At 37.5% G+C, this 25,441-nt stretch overlaps 1 protein-coding gene across 5 annotated transcripts in view; it reads left to right on the top strand.

Moving 5' to 3' along the window:
- Positions 1-25,441, top strand: part of kalrna (kalirin RhoGEF kinase a) — a gene marked incomplete at its 5' end in the record, with an annotated part of 258,906 nt that overhangs the window by 222,817 nt on the left and 10,648 nt on the right. For 2 of the 5 annotated variants that reach the window (XM_081368578.1, XM_081368580.1), the window contains 16 exons: positions 968-1,063; positions 2,109-2,224; positions 4,192-4,258; positions 4,609-4,712; positions 4,792-4,861; positions 4,959-5,045; positions 10,045-10,137; positions 10,224-10,274; positions 10,389-10,466; positions 13,292-13,477; positions 14,650-14,821; positions 14,923-15,143; positions 17,767-18,023; positions 19,950-20,085; positions 21,109-21,171; positions 25,185-25,212. In XM_081368578.1, the coding sequence (XP_081224704.1) occupies positions 968-1,063; positions 2,109-2,224; positions 4,192-4,258; positions 4,609-4,712; positions 4,792-4,861; positions 4,959-5,045; positions 10,045-10,137; positions 10,224-10,274; positions 10,389-10,466; positions 13,292-13,477; positions 14,650-14,821; positions 14,923-15,143; positions 17,767-18,023; positions 19,950-20,085; positions 21,109-21,171; positions 25,185-25,212 (1,825 nt within the window). The remainder of the gene's footprint in view (positions 1-967; positions 1,064-2,108; positions 2,225-4,191; positions 4,259-4,608; positions 4,713-4,791; positions 4,862-4,958; positions 5,046-10,044; positions 10,138-10,223; positions 10,275-10,388; positions 10,467-13,291; positions 13,478-14,649; positions 14,822-14,922; positions 15,144-17,766; positions 18,024-19,949; positions 20,086-21,108; positions 21,172-25,184; positions 25,213-25,441) is intronic. The other 3 variants (XM_081368579.1, XM_081368581.1, XM_081368582.1) reach the window with 3 other exon arrangements.

Here is a 25,441-nt window from a genome sequence, read left to right on the forward strand (position 1 = left end):
CTTTAACAGTGTAAAAAACTCAGTATGCATGAAACAGTAATTCACCCCCCCTTTAAATTATCTGGACTATAATCCATTACTTTAAGTTTTTAACTTTAAGTTTTGGGGTCAGTATTTTATTTTATTTGTATTTTTTTAAAGAAATCATCATTTTTATTCAGAACGTTTGCATTAAATCTTACAAAAGTGACCGTAAAGACATTTAAGATTATTTATTTCAAATAAATGCTGTTCTTTTGAACTTTGTATTCTTCAAAGAATACACAAAAAAATATTAAGCAGCAAAATTGGTTTCAACAGTAATAGTAAGGAATAATATAATAAAATAGTAACAAGAAATGTTTCCTGGGCATCAAATCAGCAAATCAGAATGATTTCTGAAGGATCATGTGACACTGAAGACTGGAGTAATGATGCTGAAAATTCAGCTTTGATCACAGGAATAAATTACAGTTTAAAATATATTGCAATAGAAAACAATTAATTTAAATTGTAAGAAAATATCAAAATACTACTGTATTTACTGTATCTTTGATCAAATAAATGAATCCTTGCTGAACATAAAAACAATCTTACAGACCCCAAACTTTTGAACAGTAGTGTATCAATAAATCATGATATTCAAATGATATACATACATCTTTTTACCTGTTACATCAATGAGCATTTGGGGAGAAACTATTAATTGTCCTGAACATAATGTCACCATGGAACAATTTCAATGGTCATAAAAGTAGGCCCCGTTTTCTTAAAGCAAAATCTAATATTTTGTTTTTCCTTTTGACTTGGAGGTGAAATGTTTGGCATGTTCGGGTGTGAGATTGGCACGGCCTTTGCTTCTCTTCTCCCCAAAGCAAAGCTTGATAAACTGGCTATCCCGAGCGCTCCCTCTCCTGTTCTGCTTGTGTTGTTTCCTCCTGCTAATGTCTCTCTCCTCCTGTCCTCCTGTCCTCCTGCTGTCATGTAGTCTTCTGTGCTGATGGCTTCACGGCAGAGCTCGGCTGATGTCCCCAGCGCTGCTGAGCTTGTCAGTGCTATAGAAAAACTGGTCAAAACTAAGATGGTAAGTGTGCCACTGAACCCATCCTGGCACAAGCAGGATGATTCGATCCGCTAACCTCCTGGTTTTCCTCTTTTCCTTTCTGTTTTCTCTTGCTCTAAGACAATCACTAACTCTTGAGCATACTGAGATCATCTGCATTAGTCTCACGTGCACCAGTAAGACGTGAATGTGCTGAAATGTGTCTTTTGGTTTGTGTGGCTCTGTGTATTGTTTTAATATCTCTGCACTCCTGCACTTGACCTCATTTGGTTTGGTTGTTAACATGCTAATGTGCTGTGTCGTGCTGTCATTGTGTTTAAGAGCATGTTTCTGTCATTGGACATCAGTTTGATCTACTCAAAGATTCAGTTCCCTTTAAAGCTGCTGTATGTATAAAATGTCCCTACTTTCCGATGGATTCTGAAACGGATGTACAGAGAAATCACATTAGGGTTTGATTGGGTCACATGTTAGGCTATGAGATTATTAGATTATATTGTTTTTCCACACCTGTATGTTTTTAGTTATTTTTATCAGGGAATATTCCTAGTTCTGTAAAGTTAAGCTCAATCGACAGCATTTGTTGCATCTTGGTGATTTACTGCAAAAATGTATTTCAACTTGTTCCTCTTTTTCTTTTAAAGCAGATAAAATCTGTATTTTAACGAGGCATTCACTATGTAAGTGAATGAAGCCAATCCATTAATGTTCAAATACTCAATGTTAAAAAAAATGTATATATATAAACTACGCGCTGAACTACTGCGTCTTCTGAGGCAGCGGCAGAAAAGTAGAAGGCTGGCATGAGTGGCTTTTTTATGGTAATGAAGTAATAAAAGCCTTCCAGACTTGCCAAAGTGCTGGATATCATGGCTCACTCTGTGGGCCGGAGTGCTCCTTTTCTTCGCTCTGAATCTCTTGAGCAGCTCTGATGGTGATGAAGTTTAGGGCCGTGTCACACATAAACCGTTCAATTGCTGTGTTTGTTCTCCCACATCAGGCCTGGCATTTCCATATACAGACTGTCAAACTGACTGGAGTCTCTTGTAATTGTGTTTGTCTGTAGACGCTGGAGCCAGGATCATACCCAGGATTCAGCTCCGTGAACCCAGCGGAGCAAAGCCCCTTGCCACCCAGAAACCCTGAGCTGGAGCAGAAAGCCAAAGCACTGCGTGGACGAATGTAAGAGACACACGCTCTACACTCTTGGGTTGTTCTTGGAGTAAATCCACAAAACAGTACAGGTCTGATTCCAGGTCACAGTGTGTTTGTAGGGTCTAGTTCCTGCTGCTAATGTAATGTAAAAATCCCCCTTTATTTATTTATTTTAAATATTTCTTTTCATTCTTTTTTTTTTATTTATATAGTTGGGCTCCCAGATTGGCTTTAAGCCATTATATAACTCATGTGTTCTTACTCAAAAGGGCTTTTCACACTGCGCTTAACCCAAGATTATTGTCGTTCTAAACCCCTCTTTTTAACCTCTGGTACTTTTTACACTTGTCATTTAGAAGTGGGATTAGCCCTAACCCTGCTCTGGAGCTGCTGAATACCACTTTTGTGCTGTTATTGTGGTGCCAAACATGTAGAGAGTGAAATGAAGTGGTATTAGAATGTCACGATGCTTAGCAACCGGCAGCCAATCACGTGCCTCATATTCATGTGCTTTGGACTGTCATTGAATAAACGGTAGTTTCAGCGTTTGAGGGGATAAATGTCATATGGTGACATAAAATTGGAGTGAGGAAGAGGCCGTTGCATTCTTACTATAGTAGTCAACATTTGAAGTGGATCAAAAGTGATACATGAATTTTGAGCAATGCCAGTTCTTGTCTTAGGACAACTTTGATGAACTTGTTTTATCCACTTCAAATGTTGACTATTGTATTTCATTCAATTCAGGATAAACTTGATAATACATACAGTTGGCAATATATCATATGAGGATGCACAATGCCAGAGCCTTTAAAACAGGTCCCATGCAGCGTTCATCCAATCAATGATAATGAAACAGCAAATATGCAAATAAGAACATTAACCCCGAGTTTAGGAATGTAGTGTGAAAAGGCAGTTTATGAATACCCAGTACTGATTGTTAACCCCGGGTAAATTATGAGCAGTGTAAAATGTGAAGCACGATAACCCCATTTACATGTTTTTTTTTTTAATGACCCAGGGTTAACCCCTAAAGTCTGCACAGAACTCCTGGCATTGCATTTTACATGTTTTAAAATGCTTTTGTAGGGAAAAATTAATCTTGTTAATTATTAAGGGTGTATTCACACTTGGCATGTTTGGTTCGATTAAAATGAATCCTAGTGCGCACCAAACAAGAGGACCGAGAACGCTGAAAAGTTGGGTTTCTGTTCGCTTCCAAACGATCTCTGGTGCGGTTCGAATGAAATATGAATGCAACACGGACCACAGACATGTAAACAAACTAAAAACGGGACATGATGTCACAAGAAAAGGACAGAGTGCTCAAGCATACCTGTTTATTCTCATCATAAGTCGTGATGTTGCCCATCACAGTTCGGTTCAGACATCAGAACCGCGTCTGATCTTCATTTGACGGAGGAATTCCTGACGCTGTTTTGACTCCTTTAATCATTTTATAAACTCTTAGCTGGTCAAAATAGCATTATGTAGCTAAGCACACACCTGTACAACGAGCGCATTTAGCTCAGAACACAGCATTGTTTTGTATGTTCGGTAAGTTCCATCATGAAACAAACATATGAATAAGTCAGTCAGTCAGTCAATTAATCACCAGTGCAAAAAAAATAAAAATTCCCTACTGTAACTAATGTTAGTGGTTTTAATGGGGCAAAAACTCTGGTTACATCTAAGGCAGTTGAGTCTTTTAGAGCCACGAGAGCTGGGTTCAGTGTAGCAGGAAGTATTGAGAAAGCATCTCTCTGAATGATAAGGCTCTCATTAAAGATCCATGGCATTTATGGGAAGTTAATCCGTTGTAAGCATTTGATCTTTTTATTCAAAATTTTTTCTATTGTTTTGTAACACCCTCAAAAGGGGGAAGTGTGATGTGCCTTTACCTGACACACATTTTTTAGATGAGTTGTTTTGTTATTGTTCAAAAATCTTTAATAACTATTTTATGTTTTTTTGTTTTTTGTTTTCTGTTGTAGGTTTGTTCTGAATGAATTAATCCAGACAGAAAAAGACTACGTGAAAGATTTGGGTATCGTGGTTGAGGTAAGAACATCACAGTATAACACACCGTAATAACACAGTGCTGTGACTAAAGGTATACTTTGGCTTTAGCATGAAAATATAATCTTAAAGCACTCTAGTGTCGTTTATCCTTCTTCATTTGACTTTGTTCTGTCTGTCTGAACATATCAAAAACCATTTGCATATTCCTTATTTCTCATTTGCATTTTCATTACATCATCAGTGTTTCAGTATTTACTTGATTGGATGTGAATCATCACAGTGTTCATTTATCATAATTTACAACCGCTGACATGTGAATTACTGTTGCTTTTATCAACTTTGTGTGTTTTGGGTGGTGACTCATATGTATATGAAATGCTTTTCTGAAGGGGTTTATGAAGAGAATAGAGGAGAAAGGAATTCCTGATCATATGAAAGGAAAAGATAAGATCGTCTTTGGAAACATTCACCAAATCTACGACTGGCACAAAGAGTAAGTGTCTCGCATAAGCTCCTCTTATTGGAAAATTACTGAAATGAAACTAATTCTATGTTAATATTGCTGTTTGAAGTTTTTTTGTTGGTGAACTGGAAAAATGTCTTGAAGATCAAGAAAAACTGCCTGAGCTGTTCAGTAAACATGTAAGTATGTGACTGACATCAGGTCTGATGCTCTATGAGGTCATAAAGGTTATATGTGCTCATGAAGTGTTTTTCTTGTTTCTGTGTGTGTGTGTAGGAGAGAAGGCTGCACATGTATGTGGTTTACTGCCAGAACAAACCCAAATCTGAATTCATCGTTGCAGAATACGATTCATACTTTGAGGTAAGACACGCTTTACTGCAATAGAGTGCAGCAGGGATGGCATATTTTTATAGACAGGGCCGGCCCGTGGCATAGGCGGTATAGGCAAATGCTAAGGGCGCCACCCATCCATAGGGGCGCCAGAATGAGTGAACGAGTGATTTTTTTTTTTTTTTTTACATTTTTTTTATAATAGGCTACTATTTTAAAACGATTAATTCGAAATACTGCCAAATAAAGCAAAAAAAAAAAAAAAAAAGTCTTGAAGTGCGTCAGAAACAGAGCGCGCGCGCGATCAGTTGTTGGTAATTCGTTGTGTAGCGTGCGCGACGCCGCATCCAATGTAGACTGCATTGCTTTTAACACACAGCTCGTAGAAACGGGCCTGGCAGCTCGCGCCAGTTCTAGACACGGTGAAAGTTTCCTGATTGTGACGGAAGGCCGAATTTACATGACACATTATAAATGAGCATATTCTGCGATAGATACAGTGCCAAAAAGAAGAGAAGAGGATAAAGACAGAGGTAAAGTGATGTAGTGAATGAACAATTTATTGCATAGGAGTAAGATACTATAATTTCATGGCAGTTATTTTTACCTTAAACTTAATGTTAGCAGTTGTTCTGAGTTCTGAGTCCCCAGACTGTGATTTTGTAACAATCATGTCAGTTTTAAGACGCATTTTTTATTATCACTTTTTTATTAATGTTTTACTCTACAGTTGTGCAGTTTTGGGGGGATACAGTCGGCCTACAGGCCAAAAGTTTAGAAAAAACATTACTATTTTTAATGTTTTTGAAAGAAGTTTCTTCTGCTCATCAAGCCTGCATTTATTTGATCAAAAATACAGAAAAAAATGTAATATTGTTTTCAATTTATTATACTTTAAAATATCATTTCTGTGATGCAAAGCTGAATTTTCAGCGTCATTACTCCATTCTGCAGTGTCACATGTGACATCCGGTCTATCACATGATCCTTTAGAAATCATTCTAATATGATGATTTATTATGAGTGTTGGAAACAGTTCTGCTGTAATGTGTGTGTGTGTGTGTGTGTATATATATATATATATATATATATATATATATATATATATATATATATATATATATATATATATATATATATATATATATATTAGGGTGCATCAAAAAACACAATTCTTGAATTTTGATATGGCTGGGTGCTAAAAATGTTCCAATATATGTAGAAACAACACATGCAAAATATTTGTCCAGTACATGATGATTTAGGGGTGCCACCGCACATCTGTTTTTGTTGGATAAAGTGCTTAACAGTGCTCAATGGTCACAATGGAGATCTGAGGTAAACAATACTACAGCTCAAGAAAACTGAGATGATCTTTCTGTTTGAGGTGATCTTTCTGTGTTGGGTATGTATTATTACATAATTACTATCATATCTGTAATTGTGTCTTTGTATACTTATTTATTATAAGTCATTTAAGTCATATTTATAGGTATTTGGTGCTCATTACATCTAGCTAACGTTAGCTAGCAACAGTTTGCTAACCAGTTTGCTATCTATGTTAGCTAAGCTATTAAACTGAACATCAACAGTATTCTAGAGTGGACACTGTCATATTCAGAGTATACAGTGGGGAGAACAAGTATTTGATACACTGCCGATTTTGCAGGTTTTCCCACTTACAAAGCATGTAGAGGTCTGTAATTTTTATCATAGGTACATTTTAACTGTGAGAGACGGAATCTAAAACAAAAATTCAGAACCTGTATAAAAGACACCCGTCCACACGCTCAATCAAACAGACTCCAACCTCTCCACAATGGCCAAGACCAGAGAGCTGTGTAAGGACATAAGGGATAAAATTGTAGACCTGCACAAGGCTGGGATGCGCTACAGGACAATAGGCAAGCAGCTTGGTGAGAAAGCAACAACTGTTGGTGCAATTATTAGAAAATGGAAGAAGTTCAAGATGACGGTCAATCTCCCTCGGTCTGGGGCACCATGCAAGATCTCACCTCGTGGGGCATCAATGATCATGAGGAAGGTGAGGCGTCAGCCCAGAACTACACGGCAGGACCTGGTCAATGACCTGAAGAGAGCTGGGACCACAGTCTCAAAGAAAACCATTATAACACACTACGCCGTCATGGATTAAAATCCTGCAGCGCACGCAAGGTCCCCCTGCTCAAGCCGAAGCATGTCCAGGGCCGTCTGAAGTTCGCCAATGACCATCTGGATGATCCAGAAGAGGAATGGGAGAAGGTCATGTGGTCTGATGAGACAAAAATAGAGCTTTTTGCTCTAAACTCCACTCCACAAGAAGGATGAGTACAACTCCAAAAACACCATCCCAACCGTGAAGCATGGAGGTGGAAACATCATTCTTTGGGGATGCTTTTCTGCAAAGGGGACAGGATGACTGTACCGTATTGAGGGGAGGATGGATGGGGCCATGTATCGCAAGATCTTGGCCAACAACCTCCTTCCCTCAGTAAGAGCATTGAAGATGGGTCGTGGCTGGGTCTTCCAGCATGACAGAGACCCGAAACACACAGCCAGGGCAACTAATGAAGTAGCTCCGTAAGAAGCATCTTAAGTTCCTGGAGTGGCCTAGCCAGTCTCCAGACCTGAACCCAATAGAAAATCTTCTGAGGGAGCTGAAAGTCCATATTGCCCAGCGACAGCCTCGAAACCTGAAGGATCTGGAGAAAGGTCTGTATGGAGGAGTGGGCCAGAATTCCTGCAGTGTGTGCAAACCTGGTCAAGAACTACAGGAAAACGTATGATCTCTGTAATTGCAAACAGGTTTCTGTACCAAAGTTCTGCTTTTCTGATGTATCAAATACGTATGTCATGCAATAAAATGCAAATTAATTACTTAAAAATCATACAATGTGATTTTCTGGATTTCTGTTTTAGATTCTGTCACTCACAGTTTGTAGAGTCAACTTTAGAGATCAAAATTAAAGACTTCTACATGCTTTGTAAGTGGGAAAACCTGAAAAATCTGCAGTGTATCAAATACTTGTTCTCCCCACTGTAGATGTCTCATGTGTATTGAGAGTAGCATTGTAGTTGTTACAGTAAATTAACAGGGTAAGGCCACATGAACATGTCCCTTTGACCTCCATTCATTTTGTCTATAGGACAAATGAATGGACAATCTTGAAAGTTGAATTCTGAGAAATGCCCAAGTTGCCCAAAGGGTTCAAACAAACAACTTTTACTTTGATAACCCTATAGAACATGTTACTGTATAAAAGTTCACTGTACTCAACATTTCCAGGTCAACCTTTTGGCAATTAGACAAAAAATTGCACATTTTACGAAATTTCGCCAAAGTTCATGTGTTAGGTGGCACCCCTAAATCTCAATGGAATCCCTCAAAACTTTGCAAAAGTCATTTTTATGTTAATTGGAACAAAATGCAATGCCAGCCAAATTGATATTTTGAAATTAAAATTTCCCATTCAAATTTGATGCACCCTAATATATATATATATATGCTAAATCATGCTAAATCATGAACACAATGACAGGGTGAAATGGGCTGTGATGCATGGGGCGCCAGGTAAAATCTTGCCTAGGGCAGCAAATTGGTCAGGGCCGGCCCTGTTTATAGACCAACCCAAAAGTTATGCTGTCTTCACATGCTATCAGAATTATTGTAAATACCAGTTTTATGGCGTTTTCTCACCTTTGGAGCGTTTGTTTTGGAACCTGGTGCATTTTCTCATGAACATGGCAATTGCACTCAGATCCAGAGAACCAGGCTGTATCATTTTATATGATGGGTAATTATGTACAGTACGTTGCATGAAAAGCAGCAGTGTTTGTTTTGCTAATGCCTCTCAAAATGAATCATATTTCAGAACTGTCCAAAACACTTAAAAATACAGACAAAGCCTTGATTCTTGCTAAAATTATAATGACAGCTACAAAGAAAGCCACAATCAGAGAGTTTACTCGCACTTGACTCGTATTAACTCAACCAAGAAGAAATTGCAACATTGTAACAATTTTAATTATTGTTTTGAAACAAAGCAAATGATCTACAGGTGTGAAAACGCCCATGGTCATAAATTGGACATGAACACCCTCGCGTGTGATATTTACTTCTGGGAAACTTGGAGATAATTTTGTTACCAGAGTTTCAGAATTGGGTGGGCCATAAACTTTAAACATGGTGGAATGGAGAACTATGACTGGTATTCTTCATTAGCTTTCTCCACAACAGCTACATCACCTTGTCTTGTCATTAAAGTAGTGCATATTTACAAATATAAATAAGTATTTGAAGCATTTTGTATGTTCTATACACAGAGAAAATAGCCTGTATTTGAATGAAATTCCAGAATCGTAAGCAAGCTGATTATCTAGATAGCGTGGTGAATGCTTATATGGTTGTCAACGAATGGGACTATATTTTATTCATAATGAAATATCTTCTATACATTTTGGCATTAATAAAAAATAAGTTTATGATAATTTTCACGAATGAACAACTTTGAATTTTGAAGCCTTCATACAATCGGCAAAAATAAAAAGCTAAAGTCAGGCTATAAACAAACGAAACCACGGCCGTGTGACTTCAACGTCTCATCAACACTAAGCTTCCAAAATGTACAATTTGAGTTAGAAAAAGAGCATGAGTACAAACACAATGAGGCTGTAAAAGCGGACTAGTGAGTAGATGAATTTTCTTTTTCGGCTTGATGATATTTAATGTCCCTGAAAACCTCTGTAGTCCCATTCAGCCAATTCTTTGCAACCGCCTTTTTCAAGACACAGAAACATGAAATGTAAATTGGTGTCAACCACAGACCTTATATCAAGCATTTACCAAAAAACATTCCAAAAACTCACTGACTTTGAGATGATGCATCCAGAAGTTCAAAAAATGCCATTTTGTTTCCAGGTTTTCGGACTAGTTTCTGCAGCACTCTGTACAATTGCTTCTAAAAAAAAAAAAAAAAATAAACAATTAATCATTACAAGTTTATATTCTTGTGTCTCTTTTGGCTCACAGGGGATTCAGCAAGACGTCAACTCGAGACTGGGCATCAGTGATTTTCTCATTAAACCCATTCAGAGAATTACTAAATACCAACTTTTATTAAAGGTACAATAGAAAATAAATATTTGATGCTGCGATTGATATCACTAATAAAGTTTTATTAATGTATATAATTTATTTTATTGCTTAAGGACTTCTTGAAGTACAGCATCAAGGCGGGATTGGATTGTCAGGATATAGAGGTTAGAATGAAGCTAAAGTGATTACTTGCCTTTTTTTTTAAATTCATAAAGCTGAAGCAGTTTATATTCAAGCCCAATGGTCATACAGGTTTTTGTTGGTTTTCTCTGTAACAGAAAGCAGTAGACCTGATGTCCCAGGTGCCCAAGCTGTGCAATGACATGATGAATCTGGGAAGACTGCAGGGATATGAGGTATTCTGATAACAGCTTCACTTTACTCATTCTTAAATTTCATCAAACAACAGTTTTCTGAAAGACATTGTCCAAGCTTACAGTTATTTTACTGTGATTAATGGGTGTTCTTCTGTCATCAATTGCTCACCGTCATGTTGTTCCTAACCATAAGACTTTCGTTCATCTTTAAAAAACAAATGAAGATATTTGAATGAAACCTGAGAAGTTTGATTGTCAAGATTTGGCACATACATAGAGCTCATCAAATATGGTAAATGGAAGCTCAACCATGCTTGCTCATAACATGCATGTTTGAGTTTCCGCTAGTGTTGCTTTCGTCAACGAAAATTATGACGAAATATTGTCGTCAACGAACCGTTTTCACCTGACGAAAACGAGACGAGACGAGACGTAAATGCATGGTCATGTGACGATGACTAAAATACATGTATGATGCATTATCGTTGACGAATAAAAACGAGACTAAATGTGGCTTACAAAATAAAAACTATGCTAAAATGTCTCCTCATTTTCGTTGACCAAAACGAGACGAGACGAAATGTTATAACGTCACGACGAATGAGAGAGTTGTGCGTGAACCCATAGCTTTGTCGGCTTTAAATTCTGTTTTGCGATCTGGTCACCCGATTATCAGCGAATTTAACAATATTATTCCATTAGTTTTTCTATTAAAATGTATCATTGATATATTTGACACATTCATAATCATTACTTTTGCCTGTTCTTTGTGACAGCTGTTATGTGCGTTATGGCAGCGTCTCTGGTTACATGAACGCGTCATCGCATCAGCACCAGAACATGGAGATTTTATTTTAGAGAATAATCGCACAACCTATTCGATATTCTATAATTAAATAAACTAATCGAATATACAAAAATCGTGACTCATCCCTGCATGGAATCTCTTGTTTCTTTTCCCAAATCTTCACTCACGTCTCACCCATTTTCTAAAGGGATTATACACGTTTCTTCATTGGTTCGCTTTTAATTAGGCCTATTATATTCGTATTCTTTACTGTGGTAAAGTATAGCATACATTTGTACTTGCATGTCAAATTCTTTTTTACACAGTTTGTGTTTCCTATACTAGGGCGCGTCAAGTTTAGTTGTAAAGCGCGTTTCACACGCGTGGGTGATTTTTAGTTTCACTTTCTCTGGCAGCGCAATCTCAAACATAGCCTAAATATTTTGCCCATGTGGAGGATAAAATTCGCTATTCAGACCAATTTACATCAAGTAGAAAACACGAAGATTAGATATCATAAAGAGATCGATGGTCTCTTTTCTGCTCGTGTCCCTCAGAGCACAGAGTGGTTGGCTATTCTGCTATATCAGGCGTCTTTGTGTGGAAATATAAAACGAGTTTTTATTTTTTTAAATAACCCCCCAACCACCGCCAGTAGTTGGTCCATTACCGCGGTGGTAAAAAAAAACTGCCACCGTCACTGCCCTAAATATACTAAATAGGCTATAATAAGATAACCTTGTTTTGAAATTCTATATTGACTGGGTTAAATAGAATTGCATTACTAAAAAGAGACTAAAATACAATTTTCATTGACTAAAACTAGACTAAAATGTCATGAGTTTTCGTCGACTAAAACTAGACTAAAATGTCATCAGTTTTCGTTGACTAAAACTAGACTAAAATGTCATCAGTTTTCGTCGACTAAAACTTGACTAGACTAAAAAGAGTATGAACGTGACTAAAACTAATAAAAACTAAAACGACAGCTTGACACAAAGACTAGACTAAAACTAAAATTAAAACAGGCCGCCAAAAACAACACTAGTTTCCGCAAGAAAAACCAATGAGGTTTGTTCTTGTTGGTCAAGCAAGTATGGTTGAGATTTCATTTATCATATTTTATGTACTCTATGTGTGTTGATTAATGTTTGTGTTTAAATGCCAAAATTAATTCTGTTAATCATATAAAGTGAACTCTTTAGAAACCTTTGAGTGAACTGCTCAATTCATTTGGATCACTTTTACAATGTCTTTATGGACTTTTTAAAGCATCAAAGTTTTGGTGGAACAGACTTTCAGAAGGGGGACAGAAATCTCTCAGGTTTACTTAAAACATCTTTATTTGTGGTACGTAGATGTACGAAAGTCCAATGGGTTTGGAACTACGTGAGGGTGAGAAAATAATGACACAAAGTTTCGTTATAATCAATGTAGCAGTCTACGCTACACAATGAATCATTTATTTACATTGTGTCTACACATCGTTTGTTATAATGAGAGGATTTGTGAGCGTGCAGAACTATTATGGAGAAAACTGATCCTTGGGCAGCTTTTCCTTCTAAAAGTAATCAGAAGCAGCAGAGCCACCAAGCCAAATTGACACCAAGCCAATGTCAAAGAAGTAGTGGCGACGAAAGCTGACTGTGTTGTCGTCTCTCGTCGGCTGAGTCTGAACCAAAAAGCCACGCTTGAACACACCAAAATGACTACTGGCGTCTGTCAACTAGCACGTGTGTTCTGCGCCTGCGTGAAAGGAAATAACCAGCAGGGATCAATAGTCTATTTTAATCAATCACAAAGGAAATCTGAAACTAGGACTGCAGATATACAAACCATAAACAAAGCAGCGCTTGCTAACCATTTTGAATATCAATCATGTTGATCAAGTTTTTCATTCCACTCGGCTCATGTTATGAGAATATTTGCGCATTCGAATGCTCAGGTAAGATGACGTAGCATTTTAACAGTCCTCCCCATTTTGTGGCATCTGGTAATGTCCACTTGAATATATATTAAAACAAGTGAGTTCATTGAAACCTTAACTATCCCAGACTGATGAGTTTGTATGTTTCAGGGGAAGTTGACGAGTCAGGGAAAGCTCTTGCAGCAGGAGACGTTTTTTGTGACGGAGCAGGATTCTGGCGTTCTGTCCCGCAGTAAAGAGCGCAGGGTGTTCCTGTTTGAACAGATCGTCATCTTCAGCGAGCTCTTACGCAAAGGCTCGTCCATACCAGGATACCAGTTTAAAAAGAGCATCAAGGTAACTGCACAACTGTTAGTCATGGAGTTTGTTCACTGTTATTTTAAGAACAAAGTTTATTACGTCACGTGTATGCTAGGGTAAGCGTACAATGCTTATGAAGCAAATGTTATCATCAGCACAGTATACATGCAGTATACATTTTTTGTACTAATTAGTTTTTTCTAATTAGTTGTTTATTGGACACTTGCAAGTGCAAATACATTACCATATAATTACATCTTCATTCACCTATGTTTCCATGAGCAAATGATGAATGGGCTTAGCAATGTGACACATACACAGACATAACAAATTCCCCTTAAAATATTGTAAGATGCTCATTACTCAATAATTCATTATACATGTTAGTTTTTCAAGAGTACTGTCTTTCTCTCCGTGTGATGGTGCACTTGATGAATTCGTTAAAATTATTCAATTAAGTTATTACACGGACTGCAAATACATTAAGAAACAAATAAAAATACATATTCTTTCCATGAGTGTTGTTGCGAGTTGGATTGGATAAAATTATCCTATGTTGAAGGACCCAGTATACTTCAAGAGAAATTGAAGACAAACTGGTGTGAAGTCATTTCAAACTAAATCAGGCTAAATTAAGTTTGTTTGGAGTTCATTTCAGGAGTTCAAATCAGATTGCTAAAGACTGGAAAACACCTTCCAACTACTTTTGGTTTGTTATGTAATAGGTATGTTGCTCTGTATGTTGCTCTGTATGTTGCTCTGTATGTTGCTCTGTATGTTGCTCTGCCTTCTTTGACATGGAAATCTTTTCAGCCCATAACATTACATATTCACCTAAACACCGCTCCCACTAGAGTTAATTTTACCCCTAAGCGAAGAGCAAAAAATAACTTTGACGTGAGTATATGGATACCCTCAACTGTAGATTACAGTAAAAAGACATTTTTATTGATAATAAAAAACACTGAACAAGGATGAAACTTAGTAGTGCACATGTGCCGAGCGCTTGTGTTTTGCATATATTTCGAATGGAGTATACTTTGAAAGACAGTGCGTTTGGATGTATGCATATGCTAAGCGTTTGCGTTGAAACTTAATTAAACTTTGGGATTTAATATTTGGGAGTTCTGAAAATGACAACGCTGGTAACTTGGCAGCTGAAGCCAGGTGTGAAACTGACTTGTGTGTGTGTGTGTGCGTGTGTGCAGGTGAACCTCCTCGGCCTGGAAGAGCATGTTGAAAACGATCCGTGTAAGTTTGTGCTGTGGTGTCGTGGGTCATCCGAACGTTTTACCCTGCAAGCGGCAAACACGGACATCAAACAGGTCTGGGTTCAGCATATCAACGATCTACTAGACTTACAGAGCAACTTCTTGTCAGGTAAGAAGATGCCATGTCCATGTGAATCGTAAATGTGTTGTTGAACTCTCCTCATGTTGAGCTATTGAAACCATTGGTGCATCTATCTACTGTATCTACAGCTCTGCAGTCACCCATCGAGTATCAGAAGGAGCGCAGCGGCTCTCAATCTCTGACCCGAAACTCCTCCAGCAGTGGGCGAGTGGGTCAGTCCAACAGCAGGCCCAGCTCCACTGTGTCACTCGGAGCAGAGAAACCCTCTCTGTCTGGACGGAGCTCCACCCCGATAAAGCTATCTACCTCCAACGGTGGTCCGTGCCACGACTCGGACAGATACCAAAGGGTGAGGACACAGCACCTCTGCTAACATTAAACATCTGCACGCTATAGTTGATAGTGGCTCATGAATCTCCGAGCTGGATTCAAACTGGCGTCTCTGGCATGGGAGGCAGGCGTGCTAACAAGGACGCTAAAGACCACAGCCTCTAGCGTCAGTCGCTAGCGCGCCTTATCAGACCAGGGGAGTGAGGTTTACACGCACAGCTCTAACTGGCCTACGTTACATTCCCCTACCAAAACCTCACTCCCATCCGGGTCACGGCACCAAATGTAACCAGTCCTACGCGACCCGCTCTGTTTTGAAGAAATCAACTAGCTAGTCACGACTGTTTCCAGAAACCGTATTGTCGCAAACTGGTCGTTCAACCACCTTGGTTAATAATGTCACACAGGTGGTGGAGTAATAACTACTTTTAATGAATCTGTTTGAGATCTAATTAATGCTAGATGTTTTGCTTTAAATTATGGACATGGCATCTGAGGACAATTTCTAATTTTTCTCAGTTATTTCCAGATTCAATATTATAGGCTTGGTCTTACGTAGTAGAGCACATTCGCACTCTTCAAAAACGACGCTTTAAAACTCTTGACAAACTAAAAGACGTAAATGGCATTTGTTTGTATTCTAAATAAAATATACAGATTGTACTAAATGTCAGCTTGCTTATTCGGCTCAAGATAAGGATTTATTAAGTCCACATGTCATACAAACAAGAAACTCTGCTTCTAACCACAGGTCGAGAGCTGTCGTTCCAAACACACAACTTTGCGATGCTGTTTGCAAATGTTTTTAAACTTTGCATTTGTTGAAACACAAATCCCTACGTGTCTGTATAAGAATATTTGCCTGACTCATCCACTATTTTTGGATGTCAGTTGATTCATAGAGTACACAAGAGCGTCTACCCTGCCTGTTATTAGTCACATATTCCAAAATGATGGTAAGGGACCGTCACAGTCCATTGGCCATTTTGACAGTTTACTTGATAGGACATTTGCCCGCTGAAAGAAACCTCCATTGTACACATTCCCATCAGCACACAAGTGTTGTTAAAAAGATTTTTTAAATCGCAATAGGCAACTAGTCGAAAGTGTAAATGAAACAAGTCGAAATGGAAGTAGCGACAGGTCTTTTCTTGCGTATTGTGACGCACATCCAAGTGTAACGGATTGTCAAAAACAGCTTGCAGGGGCGGGTTTAAACAGAAGAAATGATCTGGAGAAACCAGAGAGAAGATACAGTTATGACATTTTGATTAGTTTTACGAGGACAAAAAGTCTTCTTAAAAATGAAACGCATGCACTTATGAATTGTTCACAATAACGTCTATAATATGCATTTAGAAAATAAATAGGGTGAATTTTCATTACATGCCAACGTTAAAACAATTTTTGACCATGATTTCAAAAGGAATTAAATGATCATATAACCCTGGTGTTTAAAAAAAAAAAAAGATAGTAGGTTACTCAGCCTGGAATTTTATCCTGAATAGTGGGAGAAAAACTGATATTTCTGATTCCGATAACTATAAAAACACTTGGTCATGGCATGGGCACATTGGGGGTTCCCAAACTTTTCCATTCCAGGACCCACCAAAATAATTTTAAAGCATGAATGTGGGGTGGGGTAGGAGGCGTTAGTTCTCTTTCATGAAATGTCCATTCCAAGGCCCACCAAAATAATTTTAAAGCATGAATGTGGGGTGGGTTAGGAGGCGTTAGTTCTCTTTCATGAAATGTCCATTCCAGGGCCCACCAAAATAATTTTAAAGCATGAATGTGGGGTGGGGTAGGAGGCTTTAGTTCTCTTTCATGAAATGTAAATTTAGCTGCAGGCAATAGTGACTGCGCGACCCACCTTTTCCCAATCGGCGACCCACAGTTTGAAAACGCAATGGACCTTTTCGGCATAATTTCGCTGTAGTCAGTAGTGTAGTGATGCACGAAGCACAGCTCACACAGAAGTCGCTTTCAAAGTAAGCAGCTTTCTGTTGTAAACCCTGCAATTTTGCATGACTATCTTGGACCTGATGCGCAATCTGCTTGTGGAAATTGTTTGCCCTTGCATAAAATCGCTATTGATTCCTTGAAATTGCAAAAAATTGCAAAGCAACGGTAAATGTGACCGCACTTTAAATGACAAAATCACCCCCACGCCCTCATGTTACGCCCCCACTTACTGTCAAAATAGACTTTTGAAATATTCTTGAAATTAGATTGAGAAAATGGCCTGCAAATGCTATTTCATGTTGCCTTCACGCAGTGATATAAATCACAATTCATAGCATTTCACACCTCATAGAGGTTAAAGTGAAAGTGTTTGACAGAGGATCCGGGATGTAGTTTCCATAGTCCCATAGTATTCATCAGTATTACTGACACACGCACTGTTGTCCAGTGTCTAGAAGCGTACTGTCCCTCAGTGGGAAGCTTGTCATCCTTGACATTTGAGAAACAACCCACTGAACATTCAGCATGTGCTGTCCATTACACAACTCCATAACCTAAGCATCCTTTAAAAGATGCGTTAGTGTTCTTAACTACTGAAGATTAAGGTTTGGTTGACATATTAAGTGTTTTAACCATATATGTCTTTTTTGTGTGCGTGTGTGTTGTCTTTCCCACAGCAGTTTGACGGTGTGGGCTGTAACGGAACGTCGTCCTCCTTGATGGTGACTCAGGACTATAACGCACTGAAAGAGAACGAGATCTGTGTCACGCAGGGTGAGACAGTGCAGATACTGGCCACGAACCAGCAGAACATGTACCTGGTGTTTCGCCCCGCGAACAGCCAATCACCAGCTGCGGAGGGCTGGGTCCCGGGACACATCTTGGGCCCCCTCACTAAACCCCTCATAGACACTTCTGCAGACTCAAACATCAAGTAAGTGTCAGTCAATACTAACTGGAACTATGATTGGATTTTTTTTTTTTTTTTTTTTCTTAAACTGCACGCCCGTTTTTGAACACCCTCCCCCACCCCATTCTGTTGGAACTAACCCGGATGCTTTGGACCATTTTGCACGGGAAGATTTGATTTTCTTCTTGAGCTTCTTTTCTGGGCTAGAAGTTAAAAACAAACAGATAAATGTTGAAAGGACTTTAGTGAAGCACGTCGTTGTTATTTTGTAGACTGAGGATTTGCCAAGAATCTTACATCAGTGTGGAAATGGACACGTCTGGACACTTATTTCAGTTGCTAACACCATTTTTGTTGTTTATTTGTTTTTTGTTTTGTTGATATGATTTTTCTTTTTGTTTGTGTGTGTGTGTGTGTGTGTGTGTGAAAAGAAAAAAGAAAAAGTGAAAGGAAGGCCGTCTGAAGGATTTGGCCTGTTTCTCCTGGCGGAGAACATATACTGTTGTCTATGGCAATTTTTTATAGATTGTGTATTTGTTTTAAGTATTTGTATTTTTGTATAGACTTTTCTTTTGTTTTCTTCTACAGGATCACATGTTGGCCATTTACTGTACATACTGTTGGTTTGTTTACTGTTTGTAGCACATTCCTGTAAAGAGCCTTTTGCACTATTTAAGTGAAACTTTATTAATGAAGTCAGGTTTGTGCAATAGAACTACAGTTGCAATGTTGTAGTGTAACTAATGATTTGAAATGTATTATATTAAATATGTAAAATAAAACTTTGACATGCGCATGACTTAACACGGCCTAGTCAAATAGACTGCTTTTGTTTTAATATAAAATAAAAGTGCCAAGTGAATGCTAATAGTACATTTGAAGAAATCCTTCATTGTGTTTGCAGTGTAGAAGTGGTGCATCTTATTTTTATTGTCTTTCATTTGTTTTATTTCGTAATGTAGTGTGTAGAACACTTATTTTGCGTTTGTACTAACCTCCGTGGTCCTTGACAGTGTGACAGGTTTGTGTGTGAAGCAGGATTTGCTGTGAATGATATGAATGATTGCTGTTCTCACACAAACCGTGTGTCCACCATGGTGTAAGGATGTAGATTTATACACACTATCCTTCCAAAAAATGTTTTTAATGTTTTTGAAAGAAGTCTCTTCCCATGCTGCATTTATTTGACCAGAAATACAGTACAACACATTAATATTGTGGAATAGTATTACTATTTTAAATGAACTTTTTCTATTTGAAAATATTGTCAAATGTAATGTATTCCTTTGATGGTAAATATCATTACTCCAGTCTTCAGTGTCACATGATCCTTTAGAAATGAATGCTCAAGAAACATTTATTGTTATCCTCAACATCGAAAACAGTTGTGCTGCGTAATGATTTTGTGGAAACTGTAAGACATTTTTTTCAGGATTCTTTGAATAGAAAGTAGAAACATTGTCAAATGTCAAAAACAATGTATTTACTGCCACTTTTGATCAATTTATTGGATCCTTGTTGAATAAAAGTATTAATTTAATATATATAATATTAACTGCCCCCAAACTTTTGTTAATATAATAATAAAATGAAGAATGAACTGTACAAGATTATGCTTGTGTAATACTGAAATACAGTGTATGAGAATATTTGGGCACACTTAAGAATACACACTAATTTAATAATAATCACACTTATGAACATTTGAATACTGTACTAAAGTGTCCAAAAACTTTTTGAGGCTTCTATAAATGGAACTGGATGATGATAAAAATAGGTTAACCACAGTGAGCGTCTCGCTGTTTGCTGTTTCTTTTTTTTTGGACCCCCCCCTTTACCCTCCTGAAATAATTTCCCCCCTCAACCACTTTGATTTGCTTTTCCCCGCTGTTAGATTTGCATTTCCACCAGCGTGTGTGGGTTTGACAACTTGATGTTTTGACACAACAGGAAATCTCTGTCGTGGAACACGCTTCGCGCTCGCAAGCGTGCAGAGAAGGACAGTGCGCCCCTCAAAAGTGACATAAAAGTTGAGAATGGACTGCGTAAGCCAAAGGAAATTCTCAGCAGCAAGGTCACTGAGAAAGTGAGTAGGAGGATGAGGGGTGTGTGTGTGTGTGTGTGTGTGTGTACGTGTGTGTGTGTGTGTGTGTGTGTGTGTGTGTGTGTGTGTGTGTGTGTGTGTGTGTGTGTGTGTGTGTGTGTGTGTGTGTGTGTGCGCTGCATCCTCACCTGTGTGGAAATAAACACTGAACACATCACTCACCCCACTTGCGTTTGTCCAATGACACTGACAGAAACACACATTGTTTCAAATATTAGCTTTTGTTCCATTTTTTTAAAGCCATTATATATTTTAATTAGAAAAGTTGAATGATTACGACATAATCTGCAAATAGATATATATATATATATATATATATATATATATATATATATATATATACTGTATATATATATATATTAGATCCCAATACTTCTCAATAAATTAATAAACATGATTATAAATATGATTACGACATAATCTGCTAACAACTGCATGACTATTAATGCATAATGTGTATATACACTAAAAAATGCTGGGTTGTTTTAACCCAATGTTGGGTCAAATATGGACTAACCCAATGTTGGGTTAAAAATGCAATTTAAAAATAGACAAACCCAGCCGTTGGATTACATTTTTAATGTAACCAATGCAATTTGTCCTTTTTTAAATTGCATTTTTGTCCATTTTTGATTTTGTCCAAAATGCAGTTTGTCCATTTTTAAATTGCATTTTTTAACCCAACGTTAGGTTAGTCCATATTTGACCCAACATTGGGTTAAAACAACCCAGCATTTTTTTAGAGTGTACATATTTGATCCCAGTACTTCTCAATAAATTAGTAAACATTTGTTTTATAAACTTTTTTTTTTTTTTTATAAACTACTATTTTTCTCAATTTTCCTATTTTGTTATTAATGATATGACCAAGTAGTTCCTTTCAATGTAAGGATTGTTGTATTCCTGTCATTTTGGCCCGGGTTTCTTTCAGACTGTAAACTCCGTCCCGCTGTATTACTGTATCTGTGAGTGTGTGACATGTTTCTCTCTCGACCCGAACCACAGGAGTCCCGCAGCTCAGACGAGTCCGATTGTGAGGATGATCTAGACCCCAAAACTAGTATGGAGGTAGAGATCCTGATCTCAATGCATGCTGCCCAGTAGATTTATATATTTTTATTTATTTATTGGTAGTATTTATTTTTTAATAAACTGAATTGAATAGTAAATGGGTACAGCTTTTGAAGCTCTAAGTTGATGTTGACTGATGTTGTAACCCCTTTTATATTTTATTTGGCCTAAGTTGTTGTTGGTAATATTACTTTAACTAATTGTGTGGAGTGACTGGTATAAAGGGCCGTTCATACCACAGATAATAACTATAACGTTAACTGTAACTATAAAGTTTTAACAATCATTCTAATTCTTTGAAAATAGTGAAGTCCACAGCACAACTATAACAACACAAAGGAATGATATTGCTGAAATCACTTTCAGAACAACTTTTTTACAGCTTATTAATGATAAAACATTGACATCCAATCTAAATTCACCCGACTTTAAAGAGCTTGAGCATTTTGAATGTCAGACGACAGAACCACATGAGCTTATAACACACAGAACGTTATTGTCAGCTGGTGTGGATGCAAATATAGTTATCGTTGTAGTTATCTGTCCTGATGTGAACGGGCCTCAACCCTAGTAAGAGTACAGCTGTCACATGATCTCAGTTCTCACTGGAGAAAGTGTGTTCAGTCAGTGGCCAATCCTATGGAAGCTTGTTTCCGCCACTGAATAAAACATTTTAAAAGATAATTGCGACTTTTTATCTCACAATTGCGAGTTTACATCTCGCAATTCTGACTTTATTTCTCAGAATTGCGAGATATAAAGTCAGAATTGCGTGTTTTAAAGTCGCAATTGCGTGTTATAAAGTCAGAATTCTGAGATATAAAGTCAGAATTGCGTGTTATAAAGTCAGAATTCTGACTTTTTTTCTCGCAATTGCGACTTTATATCACGCAATTCTGACTTTATATCTCAGCATTCTGACTTTATATCTCAGAATTCTGACTTTATATCACGCAATTGGGAGATATAAAGTCAGAATTGCATGATATAAAGTCGCAATTGCGTGTTATAAAGTCAGAATTCTGAGATATAAAGTCAGAATTGCGTGTTATAAAGTCAGAATTCTGACTTTTTTTCTCGCAATTGCGACTTTATATCACGCAATTCTGACTTTATATCTCAGAATTCTGACTTTATATCTCAGAATTCTGACTTTATATCACGCAATTGGGAGATATAAAGTCAGAATTGCATGATATAAAGTCGCAATTGCGTGTTATAAAGTCAGAATTGTGAGATATAAACTATTCTGAGGTAAAAAAAAAAAAAGTCCGTCTTTTTTCCCCCCCTTAGAATTGGACTTTATATCTCACAATTCTGAGAAAAGATGTCAGAATTGCGAGATATAAACTCGCAATTATGTGTTATAAAGTCAGAATTGCGTGATATAAAGTCAGAATTCTGAGATATAAAGTCAGAATTGCGTGATATAAAGTCGCAATTGCGAGAAAAAAAGTCAGAATTCTGACTTTATAAGACGCAATTGCGACTTTATATCTCGCAATTCTGACTTTATATCTCAGAATTCTGACTTTATATCACGCAATTCTGACTTTATATCTCAGAATTCTGACTTTATTTCACGCAATTCTGACTTTATATCTCGCAATTCTGACTTTATTTCTCAGAATTGCGAGATATAAAGTCAGAATTGCGTGAAATAAAGTTCTGTAAACTCGCAATTGTGAGATAAAAAGTCGCAATTATCTTTTATTTTTTTTTATTTTGTGGCGGAAACAAGCTTCCATACCAATCTGCACAAATCTGACGGAAGTATCATATATTTTTCTTCTTTACCTCAAATTAGGCTAAAATGATTTGTTGTGCCTGTTCCAGAGCAGAAAGACCAGGTGATGTCTCTGTCAGAGAGGCTATTGTCTCATATATCTGAAAGGCGGGACCTTCGCTCCCACAGCCAGTGTGTGTTGCCTGTCAAATAAAAGAGATATTTGTGTGTGACATTACTCATTAATACATCAGTTGGAGTGCATTGGGTTTTGGAAACCTTAGGCAGTGTGCTTTAGTTGTATACTGTACTTCTCATTTAGGCCAATGTATTTTGGTCTGAATTGAGGATTTCACATTCTACAGGATACAGCACACTGCAGAAACTGTATCAGTAGTATGGTAGTGTGCTATTCTGAACATACACACTAGCAGAATACCAAATAGCATTCATACTGTTAATATTTCTCCTGTATATTTATATAGTGTTGGGGGAAACACATTACAAGTAATGCGAGTTACATAATCAGATTACTTTTTCCAAGTAACTAAAGTAATTCATTACTTTTAAATGTGCAACAAAATATCAGTTACTGTTTTTTAAGTAAGTTACTTTGTTTTCCCATGTAAAGTCAAGTCACCTTTATTTATAAAGCACTTTTTACAATACAGATTATTTCAAAGCAGCTTTACGGTGATAAAAGGAAAATAATGCAACAAAGTTTGTTGTTTCTAGAAGAAAATAGCGTCACAGTCAAGCTTAAGTAAGTTCAGTGATGGTTCATTTCGTTGTAAAAAAGTTATTAATTCATGTACTGACTGACAGCTCTGATGAGAGAAATCAGGAGTAAGTGCAGAGGTGTTGTGTGTAAACATGATGGTTATTGTAGCTCTACACTATATGTGAGCATGCATTTACTCGTCTCATTGCATAAAAACAAACAAAAACAGTAAAACGCAAACCTGCAATAATTAAATGTTAAATTACACACATATACTTTATGTATTTAATCTCACTTTATTAATCAGTGCCTTTGCTGCTGACCTTTTATGATCCAATTCAGCCATATTAATATGGAAAAATTGACTTTTGATAAACATCACATTTGTGTTTCTTTCTTTGTTTCTTTTTTTATTGCTCAGCTAAGGGTGTTAGGCTGTGTCCGAAATCGCCCCCTATAGGCCTACCCTTAAATAGGGCCCTATTTGAGGGGACAGCCATTTGTAGTGGTGTCCAAAACCATAGTGGACGTTATCGAGTGCACTCATTCAATCCCATAATGCACTGCAATAACGAGTGTACAACTGATGTACGCTCAGTGGCTAGAGAATACCCATAATGCACTGTGAGAGTCATGCGTCGAATGAATTCCCGCGTCTGACCAGAAGATGGCTGAATCATCCATCCATTTTCCAAACCGCTGGTCCAATGTGGGTACAGCGTAATATCATACAGGTATGAATTCCCTTTAATTGATTAGCATACATAAACCGTCATCAAACATTTTTTATAGTGTTAATGACAGATATCAAGATAAATCTTTTCATTACTACTGGAGCTGCCAGTTTGCTAGGTTTCAAATGATTATTAAACAGCACAACTATGCAAAAGCGGCAGCTCTTCCGGCACACCCAGTGTCCGAACTCACTCACTCGTTTTCATTCACTCCTTCAGTGGACTATATTAGTGGAGTAATGTAGGGAATAGTGGATGAGGGTATAGGGCTCGATTTCGAACACTGCATTAAACTTTCTTCTCCTGGGTCCAATTCTTCTGCATTCCAGAATGACCGCACAGCTGAAAGGTTTGTTTGAGCGGCGCCCTCTACTGTACAGGAGTCAATGTGCATTTCCTTCAGCCTGAGGCTTATTCATTTCACTTTTGGTGTAAAAGGGCCTTTGTATTTGGCAAAAATATAACTTCTGTTTGTTTTTTGTTATTATAAAACAAACAAGCAAGCCCAGCCCAGGTGAGAAAAAGTAACGCAAATGTAAAGTAATGCATTACTTTCCATAAAAAGTAATCAAACGCATTACTCGAAAAATGAACTTCCCCCAATACTGTGTATAAGGCAGAAATAGTACGAGTAGTGTATCATTTCAAATCTAGCCAGTGTCTGTGTCTCTTGTGCGATGGCACTGCCCTCTGCTGGCTTGTGCTGAGGTGACACAACATAAAGCTTTCCTTCTGTATTTGTGTGTAGAAAATATCAGTGCTTTAAAGTGAGCCTCTGAAATGCTGCATCTGTGTATGCGTGTGTAACACTCATCTGTCTGTTTTGCAGTTGTTGAACCCTAATTTCATCCAAGAGGGTGAGTTTATGAATGTACAGATGCTGTGATGTTTGTCTGTCTTTTTCACAGGGTAAGATGGGGGAGATGCCCCTATTAGACACAATGTGTCTACTTCAAAATTATAACACATTTAGATATGTAGATAATTATGTGCAGGACAATGAGCAATGCATGAGCCATGTGTTATTAAGGGTAATAAATAAGCATGCCCAGTCAGTTCTCATTGCACAAAATGTAGCCTATAAAT

Source organism: Scardinius erythrophthalmus (assembly GCF_964197995.2).
Source record: "Scardinius erythrophthalmus genome assembly, chromosome: 6".
NCBI classification, from domain to species: domain Eukaryota; kingdom Metazoa; phylum Chordata; class Actinopteri; order Cypriniformes; family Leuciscidae; genus Scardinius; species Scardinius erythrophthalmus.